Source organism: Doryrhamphus excisus, linkage group LG12, assembly GCF_037039965.1.
Source record: "Doryrhamphus excisus strain RoL-2023G ecotype Guam linkage group LG12, RoL_Dexc_Guam_v1.1, whole genome shotgun sequence".
Classification (NCBI taxonomy): Eukaryota; Metazoa; Chordata; class Actinopteri; order Syngnathiformes; family Syngnathidae; genus Doryrhamphus; species Doryrhamphus excisus.
In genome coordinates, this window is record NC_136368.1 from 14,097,326 (window position 1) to 14,116,847 (window position 19,522).

General features: G+C 44.1%; 1 protein-coding gene across 3 annotated transcripts in view; it reads right to left on the reverse strand.

Annotated features, from left to right (window-relative positions):
• Positions 1-485: 485 nt before the first annotated feature.
• The window catches only part of usp9 (ubiquitin specific peptidase 9), a 34,604-nt gene continuing 15,567 nt past the window's right edge, over positions 486-19,522 (reverse strand). For 2 of the 3 annotated variants that reach the window (XM_058081226.2, XM_058081228.2), the window contains exons 15-47: positions 19,417-19,507; positions 19,227-19,340; positions 18,937-19,165; positions 17,900-17,995; positions 17,595-17,806; positions 17,265-17,505; positions 17,036-17,185; positions 16,836-16,956; positions 16,604-16,734; positions 15,004-15,282; positions 14,785-14,910; positions 14,514-14,651; positions 14,285-14,451; positions 14,052-14,160; positions 13,818-13,964; positions 13,597-13,743; positions 13,304-13,511; positions 12,994-13,214; positions 12,595-12,782; positions 12,352-12,525; positions 10,769-10,910; positions 9,944-10,700; positions 9,155-9,278; positions 8,848-9,073; positions 8,610-8,739; positions 8,296-8,481; positions 7,320-7,540; positions 7,154-7,242; positions 6,921-7,077; positions 6,275-6,487; positions 4,316-4,345; positions 3,349-3,447; positions 486-2,103 (exon numbers count right to left, since the gene is read on the reverse strand). In XM_058081226.2, coding sequence (XP_057937209.1) covers positions 1,864-2,103; positions 3,349-3,447; positions 4,316-4,345; positions 6,275-6,487; positions 6,921-7,077; positions 7,154-7,242; positions 7,320-7,540; positions 8,296-8,481; positions 8,610-8,739; positions 8,848-9,073; positions 9,155-9,278; positions 9,944-10,700; positions 10,769-10,910; positions 12,352-12,525; positions 12,595-12,782; positions 12,994-13,214; positions 13,304-13,511; positions 13,597-13,743; positions 13,818-13,964; positions 14,052-14,160; positions 14,285-14,451; positions 14,514-14,651; positions 14,785-14,910; positions 15,004-15,282; positions 16,604-16,734; positions 16,836-16,956; positions 17,036-17,185; positions 17,265-17,505; positions 17,595-17,806; positions 17,900-17,995; positions 18,937-19,165; positions 19,227-19,340; positions 19,417-19,507 — 5,903 coding nt within the window. In that variant the 3' untranslated portion in view covers positions 486-1,863. The remainder of the gene's footprint in view (positions 2,104-3,348; positions 3,448-4,315; positions 4,346-6,274; positions 6,488-6,920; positions 7,078-7,153; positions 7,243-7,319; positions 7,541-8,295; positions 8,482-8,609; positions 8,740-8,847; positions 9,074-9,154; positions 9,279-9,943; positions 10,701-10,768; positions 10,911-12,351; positions 12,526-12,594; positions 12,783-12,993; positions 13,215-13,303; positions 13,512-13,596; positions 13,744-13,817; positions 13,965-14,051; positions 14,161-14,284; positions 14,452-14,513; positions 14,652-14,784; positions 14,911-15,003; positions 15,283-16,603; positions 16,735-16,835; positions 16,957-17,035; positions 17,186-17,264; positions 17,506-17,594; positions 17,807-17,899; positions 17,996-18,936; positions 19,166-19,226; positions 19,341-19,416; positions 19,508-19,522) is intronic. The other variant, XM_058081231.2, reaches the window with a different exon arrangement.

Genomic DNA, 19,522 nt, shown 5'->3' on the forward strand with positions numbered 1-19,522 from the left:
CAGATCTGCCCAAACAGCAACACTAATGTGATGCTAATTAAGGCAAGGTCAACATTAACGGCACAAAGTAGACATGTCCAGCATCAATTATCTAATTGTCAATAATTTAAAAGAATCTGATCGCTCCCTGTAAAAAGTATGGCTGCACTTGGCAACCAAAACAATCCAACAGTATGCACTAAAATTGTAAATGATATCAGCCAACTCATTGGGTCTAACACTGATAACCATTCAGAAACTTTTTTTTCTTTTTAGAGCGGCCAATGACTGACACAGACAATATTCCATGTTCTTTATTTGCTAAGGGCGCAATGCTTTTTGCCTGTTATATTTCTGTGCACAAAAAAAAAATCTCACAAAGTGAAAGTCCACATCGCGACTGTAGCTCCAGAATTCAACGTCACACACCATGGCCAAAACAAAAGTCGGCAAAAAAACGGGGCGCAGATTAGAACTCTGTACAGTCAATAGCTTCTTTAAAAATAACAAGGACAAAAATGTTCCTTTATTAAAACAAATTCTATTTTTTTTGAGAATACAACAAAAATAAATTCTATAAAATAAGAGCAAAAATATTTAAATACGGTGGGCAGAATATTTTCATTTGCAGGAGTATTTGGTATGTTTTAGACAAAATGAAGGAAAACACACATTCAAGTTACCAATTAAATACAGTATTTACTGATGGGTGTTACCTTTTAGTCAGACAGAATTACAAGTTGGTTCATGTTGCAACTTTTGACTTCTTTATCCGTTTTTTTTTTTCTCCCCGATGCGTGCCTGTCCGCCATCCCTGCTCCTAGCTGGAACACCAACATGGTTGGGGGCCGTATGGTAACAGAGGAAGCAGACTGGGTGGTTAAAAAAAAAAATAAAATAAAAGGGGGCGGGGGGAGATTGGACAGAAGCGCAAAAAAAGTTGTTGCAAGTTTGATCTCATTTTCACTTATATAGCTATAAACTGTCTAATCCCACTGGAATACCGGACTGCAAAATGTTAAGTTTGGAGGATATCATAATGTGCAGCTGGAAAAAAAAGGTACTTAAGTCATACATTGGTTGAAAAAAAACAAAATTGCCATCATTGGAGAGTAGAAAAGAAAGCCAAAAGGGAGCTTCAGGTTGTTTAGGATCACTTTTCCCTCGGGGCTACACACTATTTGTGGTGAGAAAGCCATGCTAAAATGTTACAGCATATTGACTGGAGCTCCAGAGGAAAGAAAAAAAAAAAAAAAAGAAAACAAAAAAAGGCAATGATTCTCAGAATGTTTTCACGTCAAACACCGTAAAACCTGACCCGTTTCTGCATGTCACGCTAAAAGCAACCACGCAGCTGGTGAGTCGTTGAGGAGCTTAATGAATAATGATGCATCCTTCGTCATCTTCTCCAGTTGAATGACCGTTATAGGATCACATGGCGGAACAAATGTGAACTGTGGGTGAGGACACAAAGGGGATCTGATGTCTTCTGGGGGGGAGGGGGGGTCTTAGTATATTTTCCATTTTTTTGTGCAGTTCATTATTAAATCTGCAACCTCTCCCAACAGCAAACCACACAGAGTTATGCTACTGGGCGATCCCAACAGTCAGAAACATTAACATATTATGTACACCTTTTTTTTATCATCATCATCGCCAGCTCTGGGTTAATTTTCTTTATTTAGAACTCTTAAATCTACTCCCTCCCCAGGCCCCACTCCCATGTAGCTAGCGTAAAAGGGGGAAAGAGCGCCCCCCTCTTGCTGGCCAGGCTCTGGAGAGAGGAGAGAGAACCAAAGAACAAGAAGAGAACATGAGAGAAAAGAGGCACAGCAGAGGAGGTGGTGGTGGTGGTACGGGCCTGGCATGGTTGGGCAGGCCATGTTACTCCTTAGGCGGGGCAGGAGCCGGAGTTGGGGCAGGGGCGGGGGCGACCTCCTCTGTGCTGTCCCTGTTCTCTTGTGCTCTCAGGCCCGAGCCGGGGGCGGGGCCTGAGGTGGGAGCGGGGCCTGGAGTCGGGGTCTGTGCGGCGGGGCTGGGCGCGGAGGCGGGGCCAGGGCGCTGGGGGTTGTTCATGTGCTGCGCAGCAGGGCCGGTGTATGGCTGCCCATGTGGGTGGTTGTTCTGCGGAGGAGGCAGAGACAAGCAGATTAAACATTATCTATGAATTAATAATGCTATTCAGTCATTTGTGTACATCTTTCACCCTTCCAGAGGGAACATAAAACATTAAAATACAGTGCCTTGCTAAAGTATTCGGCCACCTTGAACTTTTGCCACATTTCAGGCTTCAATGACAAAATTTGAATTTTCTTGGATTTTTGCAATTGTGAAGCAGAACATAATTTATTGGGATATTTAAACATTAACTGAAAAATGGGTTGTGCAAAATTATTCCACAGATTCTCAATTGGATTCAGGTCTAAACTTTGACTTGTATATGTTTAGTTTTGAACCATTCAATCGTAGATTCTGCTTTTTGCATGGTAAACCCCCATCCTAGTCTCAGGTCTGTTGCAGACTCAAACAGGTTGCTTCCAAATTGGCCCTGTATAAGGCTCAATTGCTTAAAACGATGTTTTGCCTCAGAGTACAATTCTGGTTTCATCTGACCACAGCACCTTCTTCCACGTTTGGTAATATAAGATATGCCTTTATATTTAAGTCCCACAAGGGGGAAATTTCCAGTTTACAGCAGCAGCAAAGGTACAGTAGCACACAAGTGATTTCACTTCCATAAAGGTCAGATTTGTGCAGTGTGCGACAATAGTTGTCCTATGGACAGATTACACCACCTCAGGTGTGGATCTCTGCAGTTCACGCAGAGTGATCATGGGCCTCTCGGCTGCATCTTTCATCAGTGCTCTCATCGTTTGGGCTCAATGTTTAAAAAAGGGACTGCGGGGTCTTGATAAGTTTCAAGTGGTTTGATACTCTGATACTAAATTTCAATATTGATTGCTTGAAGTGATCTGTGAGATGTTTGAAGCTTGTGAAATCTTTTCATATTTAAACATCACAACAGAATAATTTTGCACGCTCAACTTTTCAGTTTAATTAAAAAAAAAAAAACAAACTTTAAAATACCCTACAAATTTTGTTCCGCTTCAACATTCTTGTCCCACTTGGTGTTGATTCTTCACAAAAAAAATCTCTTATCTGTTTGAAGCCTGAAATATGGCAAAAGGTCAATTTCAATACAGATACAGTTGAACCTCTGTTTTCCAATGCCCCAGTTTGTTTTCGCACTCCACCATAAGCAATGTTATTAAAAAAAAATAATGTTCTAATAAACAGAGTTAAGCATTCTTACATTATGACTATACGTTGTGGTATGAAGTCACCATAGCAGTGCATTGTGATAATTACCTGCTGAAACTGTGTGGTTCCAGGAGAATGCGGGTAGAGGGACGTGTCCTCAGGCGGTGAAGAGTCTTGATCATCAGGGGCTTCCTGTTCATCAGGCTCCTGCAAACAAGACAAAAAGACAACATACACATCTACTGGCTGCATGTACCGGTGTTATACTATTTACTGTCATGTCATAAGCATCAATATAACTATACAAGAAGTGACAGTAGATCCCCGTTTTTCGCAGGGCGGGGGTTGTGTTCTACGGCCACCAGTGAATGGTGAAAAATTGCTATTTGATACGCCCATTAATATGTTCCCGTTCCTCTCCTCTCCCCCCACTTCCTTGCCAACAACAATGTTCTCCCATTTCAAATCAATATTTGCACTACAAGGGATGGTTGTAATTATTAGTTTCAGCCCAAGAATCCTCCCCACCTTTCTTCAACTCCCATTGTTCACTCATGACACCATCCAGGTCGAAGCACAGTTGAAACAGTTTTTAACGTGTGTGAATTTTAAAATGTATAGATGTAATAATTCACATTCCTGCAAGTTTCAAAGATGAACTGACTGTTGAAGCTAATGCTTCAGAAGCCTAACAAACATTTGCATCTCACAAAAAAGTAAAACGCTTAAACCCCCCCCCCCAAAAAAAACCCACTATCAGTGAAGCTAAAGACAAATATATAAACATTGTGGGCTTTCTAACAGTCGTATATGCTAGATTTGTATCATCGTGCATTTAGAAATTTCTACAGACTAATGGTGAATGAGATCAGTTTTCCGTGGGGAAAAAATGCACTACTTTGGAGGAGATACTGTGTTTTTAAAACACCCCTAAACATTTTTTAAATGTACATTTGCGGGGCTGTGAATGCTGAGTCAGGGCTGTGCGGGGATCCACTGTACAGACTAATCATTGTTTCTAGCTTTGGCCAAGGATGACTTTCATTTATGTGGGGGTGGTGCCTGGGATACTGACCTTCCCTGGGCTTCCCTCAGTACACTTGAGCTGTGTGTGAAATATTACAGGAAAGTGTGTCATTCCACTGGATTGAACAAATGCAACTAATTCTTACATGACATGTACAAACAATGCTCAATGTCATGTTATGTAATGTTATTGAGCATCGGCTGAGCTTCTGGAGCTCAATCAAAACACCGTATTTCCCAGCATGCAATTTTAAGTGGCTCGGACAATTCATTTCACATGTTAGCATCCTTGCAACATAAAAAAAGCAAATGCATACAAGTGATTCAATTTATGGTAGCGTCCTGAACACATGGCATGTCAACAAAGCAGTGCAGTAATCTGACTATGTATAAAGGTACAGTGTGTTGCACAGTACTGTGTAACTGTTCGCCATAACTGCTGTTAAGCTCCAAGGAGAACGGGCCATTAATTGGAAGCACGCGATAATTGGATGGGAATAGTGGGACGAGACTCAGCACCTTCAAATCCAAGGCTATGTTGGAAAAGGGTGGGAATAACGTCCTGCCCCAAGTATCTTGGGGTCTTGTTCACGAGTGAGAGAAGTTTGGAGCATGAGGTTGACATGCGGATCAGGATCAGCACAGCGTCTGCAGTACTGCGATCGCTATACCGGACCATCGTGGTGAATATAGAAGCCAGAAGGCAAAGCTCTCAATTTACCAGTCGATCAATGTTCCCACCCTCGCCTATGGTCATGAGTTTTAGGTTGTGACCGAAAAAAAACTATTGTGGGTACAAGCGGCTGAAATGAGTTTCCTCCGTAGGGTGGCTGAACACACCCAAAGAGTTCAGTCATCCAGGAGGAGCTCAGAGTAGAGCCACTGCTCCTTCATAGACAGGAGCCAGTTTAAGTGGCTCGGTCATCTAGTTCGGATGCCACCCTGGTGAGGTGTTCCGGGCATATCAGGCTGGGAGTAGGCTCCGGGGCAGACCTAGGACATGCTGGAGGGACTATGTCTCACAGCTGGCCTGGGAACAACTTTGTGGACCTGGAGGAGGTGGCCCGGAAAGTCTGGGTTTCCCGACTGACTGCTGCCCCCGCGACCCGGATAAGCGGAGAAAAAAGGAATGGCATGGCAATAATTACATACAACTCTATATATCAACTTATATAAATAATTTGCAGTGCCCGAAAAAGTAGAAAGGAAAATGTAGCTCTATTTGGCCATTTTGCACAACACAACAGCAGCAGAACCAGTATTGTAAAGTAAGGAGCAAACTGCTGAGCTAGCATTAACAAGTTCATTGTAAACAACAGTTCAGCAAGTTTAACGCACACAAGCTTCACATAGATAGCCGAGTACAGCAACAGACATTTGAAAGCATATACCGAGCTGACCAATTATGACAATTTGAATACAACTGCTGCCATCTTGACTAAAAACAACTACATTAGAAAGCACCGCCAGGGTTTGTGACCGAGAGCTTATTTGAGACCCTAGCGGTTATTCACTTTTGTTGACTACGCACACGGCACCTAAAGGAGACTGCAGTTAATTCATTAGAGACATTAGTGGAGCGTTTACCATATGTTGCATTATTTTTTACTTTTTTTTTTTAAAGCCAGACTATTGTATATTTTAACAAAATGGGTTGGTTGATCAGTTTCAATAATAATCGGAAGTCAAAAAGTGTAATTAGCACAAAAGAAATCAAACCCTTCTGTGTGGCGTCCCTATTCATAAATCAGGGGTGTCCAAACTTTTTCCATCAAGGGCCCTGTGCATAAAAAAATTAACATCTTATACACGCACGCCAACTTTTTGGTGGCCCTAAACCTGCCTCTATTGTTACGATATGCTGCGGACCAACAGACAATACGCTGAAGGTTGCAAATGGCCCCCAAGCTGGACTTTGGACCCCCCTGGTTTACGTAAATATAATCATATAATGTACGCATACGCAATTGGTTTGTCACTGCCAATGTGTGTGTTACAAGATGATTACCTCCTCAGGACAAAGCTCGCAGGCCTTGGCAAGGGTCATACGTGCGCTGTGCGAGCGCTCCAGGAAGTAGCCATTGGACGTCTCATTGCTCTGCACTGGAGGCGACCAGTTGTTGTAGGTGTACTGTGGGTTCCCAGAATATGGCCTCCTCTCCAGCTCGTCACCTAGCCACTCCACTGCCCACGTCCACTTTCGCTTCAGGTCGCCGTTACTCTGCACGGGTACACGTCACAAGCAAGCGCGATTAAATTACACATGGCTAGTACACTTCATAGACAAGAGAATGTAGGTGCCAAGGCACTACTTTAAGGTCCCCTATTATGCAAACCATGCTATCATCCATTTTGCATACTACAGCTTAAAAAAAGGGCTTTGCAACTCATCTTAATGCAGCCTTTAGCTTTGTCAATCAGCTATAAACGTGATAGAAAGTTTGATCATTTTATTTCTGTCCAGCAAATAGGCTAACATGACAATGCTGTTAAAAGGTCCTTTTAAGCTAAATTCCAGCATCAAGGCTAAAAACACTTCCAATACACTATTGTGGGCTCTTTGAGACATTTAAAATTAAACCACTAAACTAAAAATGTCCCATTTTAATTTTCTGAGAGACTAGCTCAATTCATTCATTTGTTACCATGCATACCTGCAGGATCTGGTAAGCCACTGAGCAGTTGCTGAAAAGGGCCACCATGCACTTAATGCACTGGTAGGCTCTTTTCTGGTAGTGACTCTTGGACCGCTGAATGGTATCAAAAAGGCCGTCTCTGTCATCAGGAATCCCTTTCAGCACATTGTGGATCCTGAACCAACAGACACAAATCATGATATAGAGTGACACGGGACATCATTGGTGGCCTTGTTGAAGCCAAGTCTGACCTGTGTGTCTGCCAGGAGTCCTCAATGAGAAGGATCTGAAGCAGCAAGTCCAAATGAGGCCTCAGCTCATAATTGTATGAGTACGCCACCTTTGCAGACAAATTCGACCATTTGAGATACAGTCATGCATGATATCAGCACAATTAAGGTGGTGTTTTAGTTTTACCTGCCAGAGTAGCTCACTGAGCACAGTGGAAGAGAACTGTGGGTTTTCCCAACAGCTAAAGCGGAGCAGCTTCACGGTCTCTTCAGAGTTGCTGCAGTCCTCAATGATTTTCTTCACGTAGCTGGTCCTCACAAAGAGGATCTCTGCCACCAACTGCTGCACTAGCATTACCGGGGCCGTCAGGTTGGTGTCCCCATAGGGGTTAGTCAGAGGAGGGTTACCTGTGTGGAATATGGGTTCACTTTGAATGGAATGGAAAAGAAAATATGTATTCCCCGGAGGACGAGGTGTCTCGGTGGGTGGAGGCAGGGCTGCTAGCAAACAGGGTACGGAGGAGTCTACCATAGTAGAAATCAAATGAGTAGATTGCAATAGATTGTCATATTTTTTTAACTTTCTTTATTAAAAGTTATGTTAAAATCTTGTCTCGTTCTCATAGACCCAATCTTGTGTATCGCTGCTCAAACTAAGCATCTTGTATGACGCCTAATGTAATAATACCGTATTGGCCCCAATATAAAAAGTAATCTGAAAGTCAGGTTGTCTTATTTATACAAACAAACAAGAGCTTTTCTTCCTGTCAATCACAAACAGACTAGAAAACAGCTAAGAAAATATGTTAATTAACAAAGTGTCAAACACCTGCAGGGCAGCTAAGAAATTAAGAAAATAAATATGAAAAAAAGGAGTCTTATATTCGGGTCAAGATGGGTATACTGACATTCTTTCAAGCTACAGTACTGCAACACAATAACTCCACGAAGTGACAAGACTTGGTGCAATCAGATGACATGCTAACCACAAACCTAAATCTGTTGCAACACCATTATTTTCAGTAATTACTAAAGTAATTAAAATAAAGAAATTTGGTCCATAAAACAAACCAAGTGGGATCAAAACACTACATATTAATTAAAAACTAACACTTTAATACTTTTTAGGGAGTGTCACACACAGCTAAAACAGAGACGCTCACCATTGATAGAGGACTGCATACGTGAGGACACGTCACAGCAGCGGACCAGCTGAGAGACGACCGTGTAGAGCTTGCCCAGTTCAGCATACTGGTACTTGATGGGGGGGCCAGGACCCTCGTCCAAAGCGACCAACATGAATGTGGCAGGCACATTCAGCTTTAGCAGCTGTGTTTTCTCTGCCAGGCCTGTGCAGAAGGGGAAAAAAGTAATGTATTGTGAAGTAGTGTATTTAAAAAATAAAAATATTCCAGTAAATCCAGTTGGTCAGAGCAGGTGTACATGACAGGTGGGGTGGTTGCGGCATGCTCCTTACCCAGATTGGCGTACATGACGAAGAGGTTGAAGTACTGCTGCAGGTGACGGCCATGTTCAGAAACCTCTCGTCTGAGCAGGTTGAGTACCGCTCTTAAAAGGTGGTCACTTAGACTGAGGTTATCACAGCCCTGATGAATGTAAAAGCTACAGGTTTTCAAACTGAGGGACTCAAGAGCAAAATTAGAGCAACAGCTGCTTCAAATCTTTAACGTCGTATTAGGAGGGGGGCAACCCACCTGAGCGGAGGTTCCTGGGGATGCAGTGGGGGACGGGCAAGGGCCGTCTTGCAGCGAGAAGTGAGCGATGAAGACAATGAGCTTGGCAAAGGCGCCGCGGACCTCAGCGCTTGGGCACTCAAGCAAGTACTCGGAGAACCGGTTTGGGTAAGCAAACAAGACGTTGTGTGCAAACCAGTAGCGTACATTCTTACTGTGTCTCAGCAGGATGCAGAGAGCATCATACCTTTAAAAAGGTAGAAGGAAAAGGCACGTTTCAGAGGACAAAATCGGGAGAGAAAGGACGTGGCAGGCGAATGGATCTTACCAGTCACTGGCAGGACCCCTAACTACTTTCTTGGTGTGGAAGCCTGTGCTAAAAAGGAAGCGAGCAGCCAGCTGAGCACTTATCATAGCAATCTCCTCTGCCTCTGGCAGAAGGTGGTCTTGTCCTGATAGAGAGAGCAAGACTTTGAAAAACAATATTCACATGGCATAAACTCAGATGTAGAAAAAATGTTGTGTGTGTGTTTTCAATGCGACATGTTTAGCCACTGCACACTTCAGCTATACAGCTGCCATATCAGCTGTAGTAAAAGTTTACCTTCACACAAGCTAGGATTCGTAATACTTTATAAACATTCATTCATTAATTATCAATCCATTACCTACCATTTCCAGGGTGGTAAGCTGGAGTCTACCCCAGTGGATGGTGACCAAAATGCAGAGCTACACCCTAGACTGGTCACCCATCAATCATGGAGAGGTACTCGTTTATACTCACACCTAATGTCACTGATCAAGAGCACGCTTGCTGCATAAATGTTAGCAGTGTGTAACTACTGTATCGTTACATCTATTTGAGGTGGGTGTATTTATTCAAGTGGATGACATGGCATATATTGTAGCCGAGCCTGCTATTGTGCCAAATGATTGCATTATCTCCACAGCCCAAGATCGTTACCCAAGTAACTGCTCCACAAGACATGTCCCCCTTTGCCAATACGTGATTCTGAAAATGTTCTAATTTTGAGGTTGATTTACTTTCACCAAGTATTGTATACTGTGCGCACCTAATAAAGTGTAATGAAATGACATCATTCAAAAACATACATACCTGGAGGGGGGTTTAAATAGACACTGTTACAGGTCAGAAGTTTCTTAATGAACTGGAAGTATTCCAGGCTGTATTGCATTCGGTTGTGCATAAATTGGACGTTCTGCTTGCGGACGCTGCACTCGATAACACCAGGCATCTTGACCTGATGTGGCTTGGTGGCGGAGATGGTCAGCTCTGAGATGTACTTGACAAGCTCGCTGTCCTTATCCAAGGAGTCCATGCGCTCGTAGAAAAGAATGTAGGCATTCCACCAGCGCTTCTGCCGACGGTACGACATCCTTTTCATCATGTGATCAAACACCTCGCCCATGTACTCGCCGCCAAAGCACTGGTTCTTCATCTCCTCCTCATCGTCCATCTTGCACTCAGTCACGTCACCATCATCAAACTTGTACCAGCGGTTCTTCTCACCATCACCACCATTCCTTTGGATGATGTATGAGTAGTAATGCCCGCCGCTGGCCTGGCCCGAGTGGACCAGAACCCCTACCAGGCGGTACTTGGAGCTGCCTGAAGGTGTGGGTTCTGAGGGCTCGTTCTGCTGGATCACCTGGTTCTCTGGGTTAACGTCGTCACCCTCGATTTTTGCCACGCCGGCAACTGTGTACGGCTCCATGTCCAACTCCCTGGGGAATTCGAAGTAGTCGTTGAACTTAATGGCGCACTCCCGCTCCCAGTCATAGTCGAAGCGCTTCAACTGGATGGCCAGGACAGGGGGTAACTTCTTTATCAGCAGACGCTTGACTGTGTCCACCTTAACAGAAAGGAAAAGCCATTATTATTCTGAACCACTAATTTTAACTTAAAAACTTGACAACTCACCTTCTTATTACATTTCTCACAGTGATAAGCATTGGCTCCCTCCAGCAGATCTCCTTTGACGTATTGCTCCATCGAGTCCAGAAGATTCTGGTGGTTTCTGATATCTACATTAAGTGTTGTGAATGACTCTTCACACTCGTATCTAAAAAAAAAAAAAGCCCCCCCAAAAAGGGATGATGGGTGTCATTCAGTAACATAACCAATACAATAGTTGGAATACACCAGTTTCACAATTCAACATGGCCGTCTTTCCTTTCTTCATCATACACTATTCACACAAAGCTAGGTGGTTGAAACATAATGCTATAGGGATGCTTCCAGCGGTACAGGGAACCATGAGGGAAAGATTATGTCAGGATCCTGAAAACGTGAAGCAATCTCCAGCACTCTCGGCCACAACTGGAAGAACCAGCAAGACAAGGATCCAAAACATACCGTCAAGGTAGTGAAGAGATAGTTCAAGGACAATGATAGATGAGCAGAAGCACGGCTCAGTAGAAGCAAACTTCGGTGGAAGAAGTCGGCAAGGGATAAGCAGTAACTCTAATATGCTTTCAAAACATGCTGAAAACAATGGACTCTCCATGTCCAATGTTTCCAGTCACAATTATTTAGAAACGACAAGCTCTACCAAAAATGTGCAAGGAGGTTGCTAAGCCTGATGCAGTTAACGCGTTGGTATTCCTGGCAAAAAATAAGACATGCTTGCTATTCTAAATATTTATGTTTGCGGTCATGAAATCATTCAAGAGACTGGTGTTGGTCAACCTGAGAGGCATTACAAGCCCACTCCTGGATCCCCTGTAGTTTGCTTACCGGCCCAAGAACATGGGACTGCACTACAGATTCGGCAGGGACACACTGTATGTCAGGATCCTGTTTGTGGACTTTAGTTCTGCCTTCAACACGATAAGATTTTCTGTAGAGAAAACCATCAGGACCAGCCTGCCCTCCATATAGGAACTGTTCTGGTCCAGAACCAAGAAGAGGGCAACATCTCTTCCGACCGCTCACACCCAGTCCACAAACTGTGTCAAATCCCTCCTTCCGGTAAGAGATACAGAGCACTGTTCACCAAAACAAGCAGACACAAAAATACTCTCTTCTCTCAGGCAGCTAAACTATTGAATACTTAATCCCCCCCCCCACCTGTACTACTAGATTATTCATCCACATACTACAAACCACTGTTATTTGCACCCATGACCATTGCACTACATACTGTTCCGCATGTAACACTGAATTGTAACATTCAACATTGTAAATACTTAACTATTCTATGTATATATGTATAGCAGTATCCTTTTTCTCCTCATTTGTAAAGTTATTACTATTGTTGTAATTAAGCAGAGTGATGTTGAGTCAAATTCCTAGTGTGGTAACACACATGGCCAATAAAGGCGATTGTGAATAAAATACCCCTGATATTAAAATAAATTGTGTATTGTTATTCTTTCACTTGTTGGTCACATATAAATCATAAACTAACATGACAAAATATGTACATTTCATCACAAAAATAAAAAAATATTGAGATGAATAATTTTGAGGACAGCTGTATATTGAGATTACAATACGCTCACCTGTGAGGGCATCCCTGACAGATTTTTTGGTCAGCAAAGGAGCCTCCCAGGACCTTACTGAGCATTGCAGGGTGACCCAACGCTTTCAGCGCCTCATCCAGACTGTCGACCAAAGAATTGAAAAACTCTAGAGCGTCATGCTGCTCCCTGAGATTCACTGGTTCTCCCCATAATCTATGAGAGGGTCACAAATGGACAGTCAAAAAACAACAGTGATTCTCAGGACTGCGACATACAAAATACCTGAATTGTTTCCAGAATCCCCTCGGAACATAGTACTGGAGTCTGGATGCAGCCAAATGGCCAAATATGACTTGCAGGTGACGCAATACCCCAATGTTGTACTCTTTCCTGTCTTCTGCTTTACTCGAGGGCTTATCGTCAAACTGATGATGATAGCTGAACACTTCGTCACGGGGATCAACATTAGTCTGTGAGGAAGAGAGATAAAGTTGAGTCTAAAAAAAAGTTTGAGCAAACAATGCCTAAAAAAGTGACTTTTTTGGGGATAGTGGGAGTACAATAGAGGCTTTGCTACACATTTTAAAATTTGCCAAAGTGACTGTTTCGTCGAGAGTGATTTCATTCCCCGATATAGCTTGAAACCAGTAACCGGTCAATACTATCATTGTTGGTCAGTACCTCATTCTCCTGCTTCTCATCCCCTGACATGTCATCATCCACGTCGGTGCCCGTGCCTTCGATGGCCAGAATGCCATTGCGAATGGGAGGGATCATGTACAACTGCTGAATGACAGAGTTCATATAACATGTGGCCCCCGCGTTCTTCAGACCCACAAAGCCTTTATTTGGCCGTGGGCCCACAGGAGGCAGGTACTCCCACTCCGTCAACGTTTCACAGCCTGGATGGACGGACAAAAAACAGCCGACTTAAAAGATATGTCTCATTGGCTTGCAAAAGCAGTAGGTAACAATTAAGTGACCTCCATACCTATATAGTACATGTCTGTGAGCGTGTCGACAATCTGCTTGAGGTTGCGGAAACAGCCAACAGCCAAGGCCACCAGGAGTTCAAAGCCAGCATTGATGGAAGCAGAAGAACTACACACAGGGATGGCCTGCTCTGTGGGGAAATCACCGCTCTTCATGTACTGCAGGTAAACATTTGACGCTGGGAAGATAAAGTCATCAATGAGCTCCTAATAGAAGAAAAAAACAAATAGCAATGTTGGCAACAATGCTTTCATACTCAAAAGGACACAAGACTAAAAATTTCAGTTCGACCTTTATGAGGTTAGCACCGCCTTTCTCACACCCGATATAGTATTTCTTCTCAGGAGTCTGGAAGGCGAGAAGCTCTTTGGTGACCCCAAGGTGGCCTTCCAAGATGGTCTCCTCCACACCAGTCTCCCCTGTCCTCTTGACTTCATCCTAGAGGACGCACCAATGTCTGTTTAGCTCACATTCCCAATGATGAACCAACAGATGAGAATAAAAGAACTTACCCTTATCCTTTTCAACCAGTCTATCTCATTGTTGAGCAGCACCTCCGCATTTGGCAGGTTGATGTTGCTATTATAGGCATAGTTCAAAAGGTGCCGGAGCAAAGTGAAGTAGTCCCCGGCATGTTTAGCTCGCTCCTTAGCTGTGGTCTGCAGACAAATGAAGCGTGCCGATAAAGCTAGGATACTGCCAGCAGTTATGGACCCAGTATATGCTACATTGATGCGACTACTTACTCCCAGCACAGTGAAGAGAAGGGTGATGAAGAAAAGGAGGGGTCTTTGCCCCATGCAGCACCTGGTTGCCATCAGGAAAAACTGCTCCTGAGCCATTTGACGTACGGATCTGTCAAAGATCAACGGTGATATTATTGTTCCCTCACCGGCGATAAAACGCCTCAAATGACGAGCTATTCACTTGCTTTTCAGCCATCTTATGACACTGATAAGAATGTTAATTGAGCACTTACTTGCTGTGGCAGTGCAGCAGCAAGTCTATGATGAAAGTCTGCCAAGCTCGCTCCTTACTGAGGGTGTCCAGGGCCGTGGGCATCAAGGCAAAACACAACGTCATCACTTCCAGTGCCTCACAACACACTTGCTCGTCCTCGCCATCCGGTTCCTTGGCTGCATTTGTCTATTGAGAGGAAAAACATGTAACATTTGCCATTCACAACTATCACTATTTCATCAATTTACCTTCTCATAAATCTTGCTGATTTCTTCATTAGAACTGAAGACAAGCTGCACTGTACCGCAGCCTGATGCCCAAACGATTTTCTGTACCGCTCTAATCACGCAGATGTCTGGGATAGACTTTGATGCCTGGAAAAAATTCTGATGGTGTGCGGAGAGGTACCACAAAAGTCATTAGTATGGAACCAGCATCCAGCGCAAACATCTTATTACAAATTCATATTGAAAAAACTAAAAAAAAAAGGCATGCATTCCTTCTAGTCTTTCCAGTTACCTCATCAGAAATCTGCTGTGCCAGGCGGATGGCTACATTGCGCAGCATACATTCTGATGCAGGGTTAGGGATGTTTTGCAGGGCGCTCTGCAGAACCAGAGCCTGATCGTGAGTGGCCTGATTAATCTGTATGAATAAAGATTACACCTCAGGAAAATGTTCCAAATTTTCACATAATTTATCAGTCTGTGTGTGTGTGTGTTATGAGTATCTCCTAACCGGGGACACTGGGATGTTTCCCTCTGCATTAGGCTGGCAGGCCTCTGCCACAGCCTTCACATGTCCAAAGCCTACAGCGGTGAGCAGTAGTTTGGCGATTTTTAGTGCGTTGAGGTAAGCCCCGCGCCGTGTTTCCATGTCGGCTGACAGCAAGAAGTTGTTCCGGGTGAGCATGCTCAACACCAATGGCAAGCCGCCGCTCTTCAGAAAGTTGTACTGGAAGTCACTGGCATCCTCGCCAAGAGTGGCACTGGCCGGCATCAGCAAAGCATACACAACCTGGGAGAGAGGCAAGGATGGTTTAAAACTCATAACTTTATGAGGTATATACCAACACAAGCTTTTATCATGCACAAGAACTTTCCACTTCAAAAGAACAGAAAAACAATGAAGAGCCAGTCAAAATGAGTCATACTGAGGAAAACAAGGTTCTCCACATTTAGACACTTTATCCAATTTCTAAATAGACTTAAAACATGTTTACCAACGCTGACGAGGCTCACAGAGACACTGGCCATCATTCATCAGCTCACAGAAGCAGAGCTCACACTACTTTAATTTCCGGATTATTAGGCGCAACAGTTTATAAGGCAAACTAAACTTGGGAAAAAGATTTGTACATATTTATGCCGCACAGATCTAAAAGCTGCAGGTGTCCATGTCGTAGCATTAAGATGTCACACAGACTGCACGAGTGGTTAACGCACAGGCCTCACAGCTACATGTTCTTCCTGTGCACTTCGGTTTCCTCCCACATTCCAAAAACATGCTAGGTTAATTGGCGACTCCAAATTGTCCATAGGTATGAATGTGAGTGTGAATGGTTGTTTGTCCATATGTGCCCTGTGATTGGCTGGCAACCAGTCCCGCCTCTTGCCCACAGACAGCTGAGGCTCCAGCACTCCCGTGACCCTCGTGAGGATAAGCGGTAGAAAAATCAATGAATGTCATTTTTTTCTAACTTTTAATGAAATAAATACTTTTTACCCAACATTGCATTTAAGACTGATTTAACACAGAGTAGCCCACCAGAAAAGTCTGTCATCACCGTCTTCATCCTTCCTAAAAACCACTGAAGAAGTCGTCTTCACCCCCACAATTCCTTTGCCAACACCCGACCAGTGTCTCTCCCCCTTTCACTGTCACTTCCAGAGCCCCAACCGCCCTGAAGCAAATAAAACCCAGCTCGTGTGTTGTCCTCCCCACTACGCAGCTGTCTAGCCCAGCGTAACCTGCAGGCACAGTGGACCTTTTGACACCGCTCCACACTGCCAAGATCCACATAGACCAGAGAAAAGGCCGCTAACATCACCACCAACCTGAAGCACACAAATGCCGTAAGACCAGAACATTCCTGTATATGCCGCAGGATTCAAAGTAACTTACTTTTCTTTTGACTGGTGTTTATTACATGCATGAATAAATTGTGTGCGTGTAAGCACGCCATCTTTTGATTTTGTCTATTCATTTCTATTTTAAAAATGTGCCGCCTCAACTGTCTTTACGGGACCTCGAGTATGATAGAAATACATTTCTTTAAAGCAGAACACACTAAGGAGTCCAATAATTTAGAGAATATGCTGACTGGGCATGGTCGCACCTCAATGAGATAGAGCACTTGTGAGGGCGAGGGGCCAAAGAAGCGTGAGTCCAGTGAAGGGCTAAGGCTGTTCTCCCCAAGCTTGGCATGGTCCAAACACACAACTCGTAGGTTTTCTACAGTCGTGTTATCTATAGTGGGACAAAACAACACAAGCGGTGCAGAAATTACGGTTGTGTTGCACAACAGTGAGCAGGCTGGTTGATGAACCAGAACACAGGAGAACAAGTACCTGGAGGCATGAGTTTCATAAGAACTCGGGCTCCGTCTCGAAGCAGGGGCATGTTGAGCTGGCAGCCCAGGTCAGCCACCTGCCACAGGAAGGAGATGTAGCGGAGGTGCAGCGACATGATCTGAAAAACAGGAAATATTACTCTTGAAACATAATTTCTGACACATTTTAACTTCTGAAGTGATTCCCCAGCAACCCACCACTCCAGGAAGACAGCTCTCTACTTCGGGGTTGGGGCCATCGCTGTAGTGGTTGCCGTGGTTACCAGGAGAGCCAGCGGAGGAATCAGACGAGCTGTCTGGGCTGGAGGGCATGTTGGCACTCACCTGAGTTAGCTTGGCAGTAATCAGCTGAACAAATAAATGACCAAATTAATATGTTTGTAAAACAAAGCTAGGATAAAACGGCAGAAAAAGGTGACATTGTTACAGTTTTATCCTTCAAATTGAGCTGTCCTATCAGCTTCCTGTCGTCAGCTGGATCAACAACCTCCCCGCTGATAAAGAGCTCTATCTTGGTGTGTGCGGCGTTGGCTTTGATCCTGTTCAGGATGCCACGCCGCACCGAGCCGATTGTGTCGTTGGTGTGCGACCAAATATCCAGGTCGTCCACTTGGCGCCCCTGGTTGGGGAAGCGCACGATCAATGTGATATGCTTTCCCCGGAACGCCCTGAGGAGACAAATGGCAACATTTCGGTCCACCAATTGGTCCATCTTCCCGACACAAAATGAATGAGAGGTTCATGCTCATCATTTCACCTGGACATGGGGAGGATAGTTCTCTCCTCATGGTAGTCGCTGTCACACTCATTGATGTACTCCTTGAGCACAGTGAGAACTCGCACCATGCGGATGGCCTCCTGGCGGGCACAGTTGATGCTGTCTTTGTCTCCATCCAACACACACAGGGTATCGTAAGAGGCCTTCAGACGGTCAAAACATGACTGGATAAAGTCTTCATGGATTTCCACCTACAACAGAATGTGTTTGTGTCATTGTGAGGGCATCATTTTGGCGACTTAAGTTACAACAGCAGAGCGCTGCACTGGGACAGAACTCTGTACCTGGTTGACTTGTAATTTTGGGCCGAGGTTAGTGTAGATTTCTTTCAGCAGGTCAATAGCTCTGTTGGCAATGTCGTCACTTCCTTGGATTACCACCTGAAGATGAAAAGACACAAGTTCTTCAAAAAGTATTCCATATGTCAATTCAAGTTGCAGCCACCAGAAGCATTCCGCTAGATTTAAATATGTTCACACTAGCTCCATGCGGTGCAGCTCCGTCTCTGGCAGCTATACGGCACAATGGCAAGAATCTATTTGGGGTTTAACTTTTTTTCCTTCACGGACGCCGGAAAACGCTCTGGTCAACCTGTGGGTTTCCGCAGCCGGAGTGCAGCTCGACGCTACATCTACCAGTCAGTACGAGTGCAACTTTGTGGCAAGCTGGACTGGATCAGGACCGGATTCAGTGTAAGCCCGGGGTAAGAATGTCACTTTTCAATGTATTTAAAAAAATACATAAAAAAAAAATCACATGGAATATAGGACGTGTGAAATGGATGGGGGTTGGGATTAAAAAATCTCTGCTTCCTACTCATTTTGGACATATGGAACTGAAATTAATTATATGATGTATTCCATTGTAACTTGTATGCGTGTTCCAAAAAAATGAAACCAATATCATTGTTGGTGCTTCTGGGAGTCTTTTCAGAGGGCTTTATACGTGGAAAAAGTGTTGTTCATTACTTCCAGTAATGAGCTCTCTTCATCGGTTTTGATATAAAGAATGCACAGAAAGGAGACATTTGTGTTCATGTCTCAAAAATTTTGGATGATGACTAAATTCCAAATGTTTACTTTAAGGACATACTACAAAAGATGCTAGTCAGAGATTCTCCAATGCCAGGAGTGCTCTGCTGTTATGAAGTACCTACTGTAAATATGCTAATCAAAGATTCTCTCTGACAGGGAAACGCTGCTGTCGTTAGGTTTTGATTTCAACTCGCAGCTGAATAGCTGTGACATAGGCACGACTTATGCTACTAATTAAAGCATATTGCATAGAAAATAAAAACAGTCCAGAACATCTGTGGCCTCACCCTCCAGAGGTAGTCCAAGCCAATCAATTCCAGGTCATCCATCATGTAGGCCCTGCGTTTGGCTACCAGTTTGCCCTCCCTGCAGTTAACAGCTTTGAAGAACCTCTCAAAGCACTTCATGCCATTCTCAGTCAACAGCGAAGGGTCCAACTGCAGAACATTGTTCTCAAAGAAGTCCTTGTTGATATCCGGGTCAAGGTCAGGTTCGTCACCCATCAGTTTGGAGTACCTGTGAGGCGAGGATGCCGCTTAGACATGCAAGAGACAGAGAAAGGAAATTCACAACGTACCATTTAAAGCAGGCTTCGCGGTCACAGAGGAAGACGGCAGTCTCAGCCAGACACTTCCAGATCTGCTTTGCCTGAGGGGCGCACAGCCACAGCTGACCATCCTTTAAAAGAAACCTTAGGAGAAAAAAAACCCAAAAGCTACAGTGAGCAGGAACAGACTATCCTGTTATACTTTTATATAGGGTTATACCTCAAGAAGTTCAGTCGTTCCTGTACTTCCTGTACATGGCTGTAGCGGCTTCCTGGCCGTACTGTCTGAGGGTCAAACTCTGCCTGTTCTTCTACAGAAAAAGAAA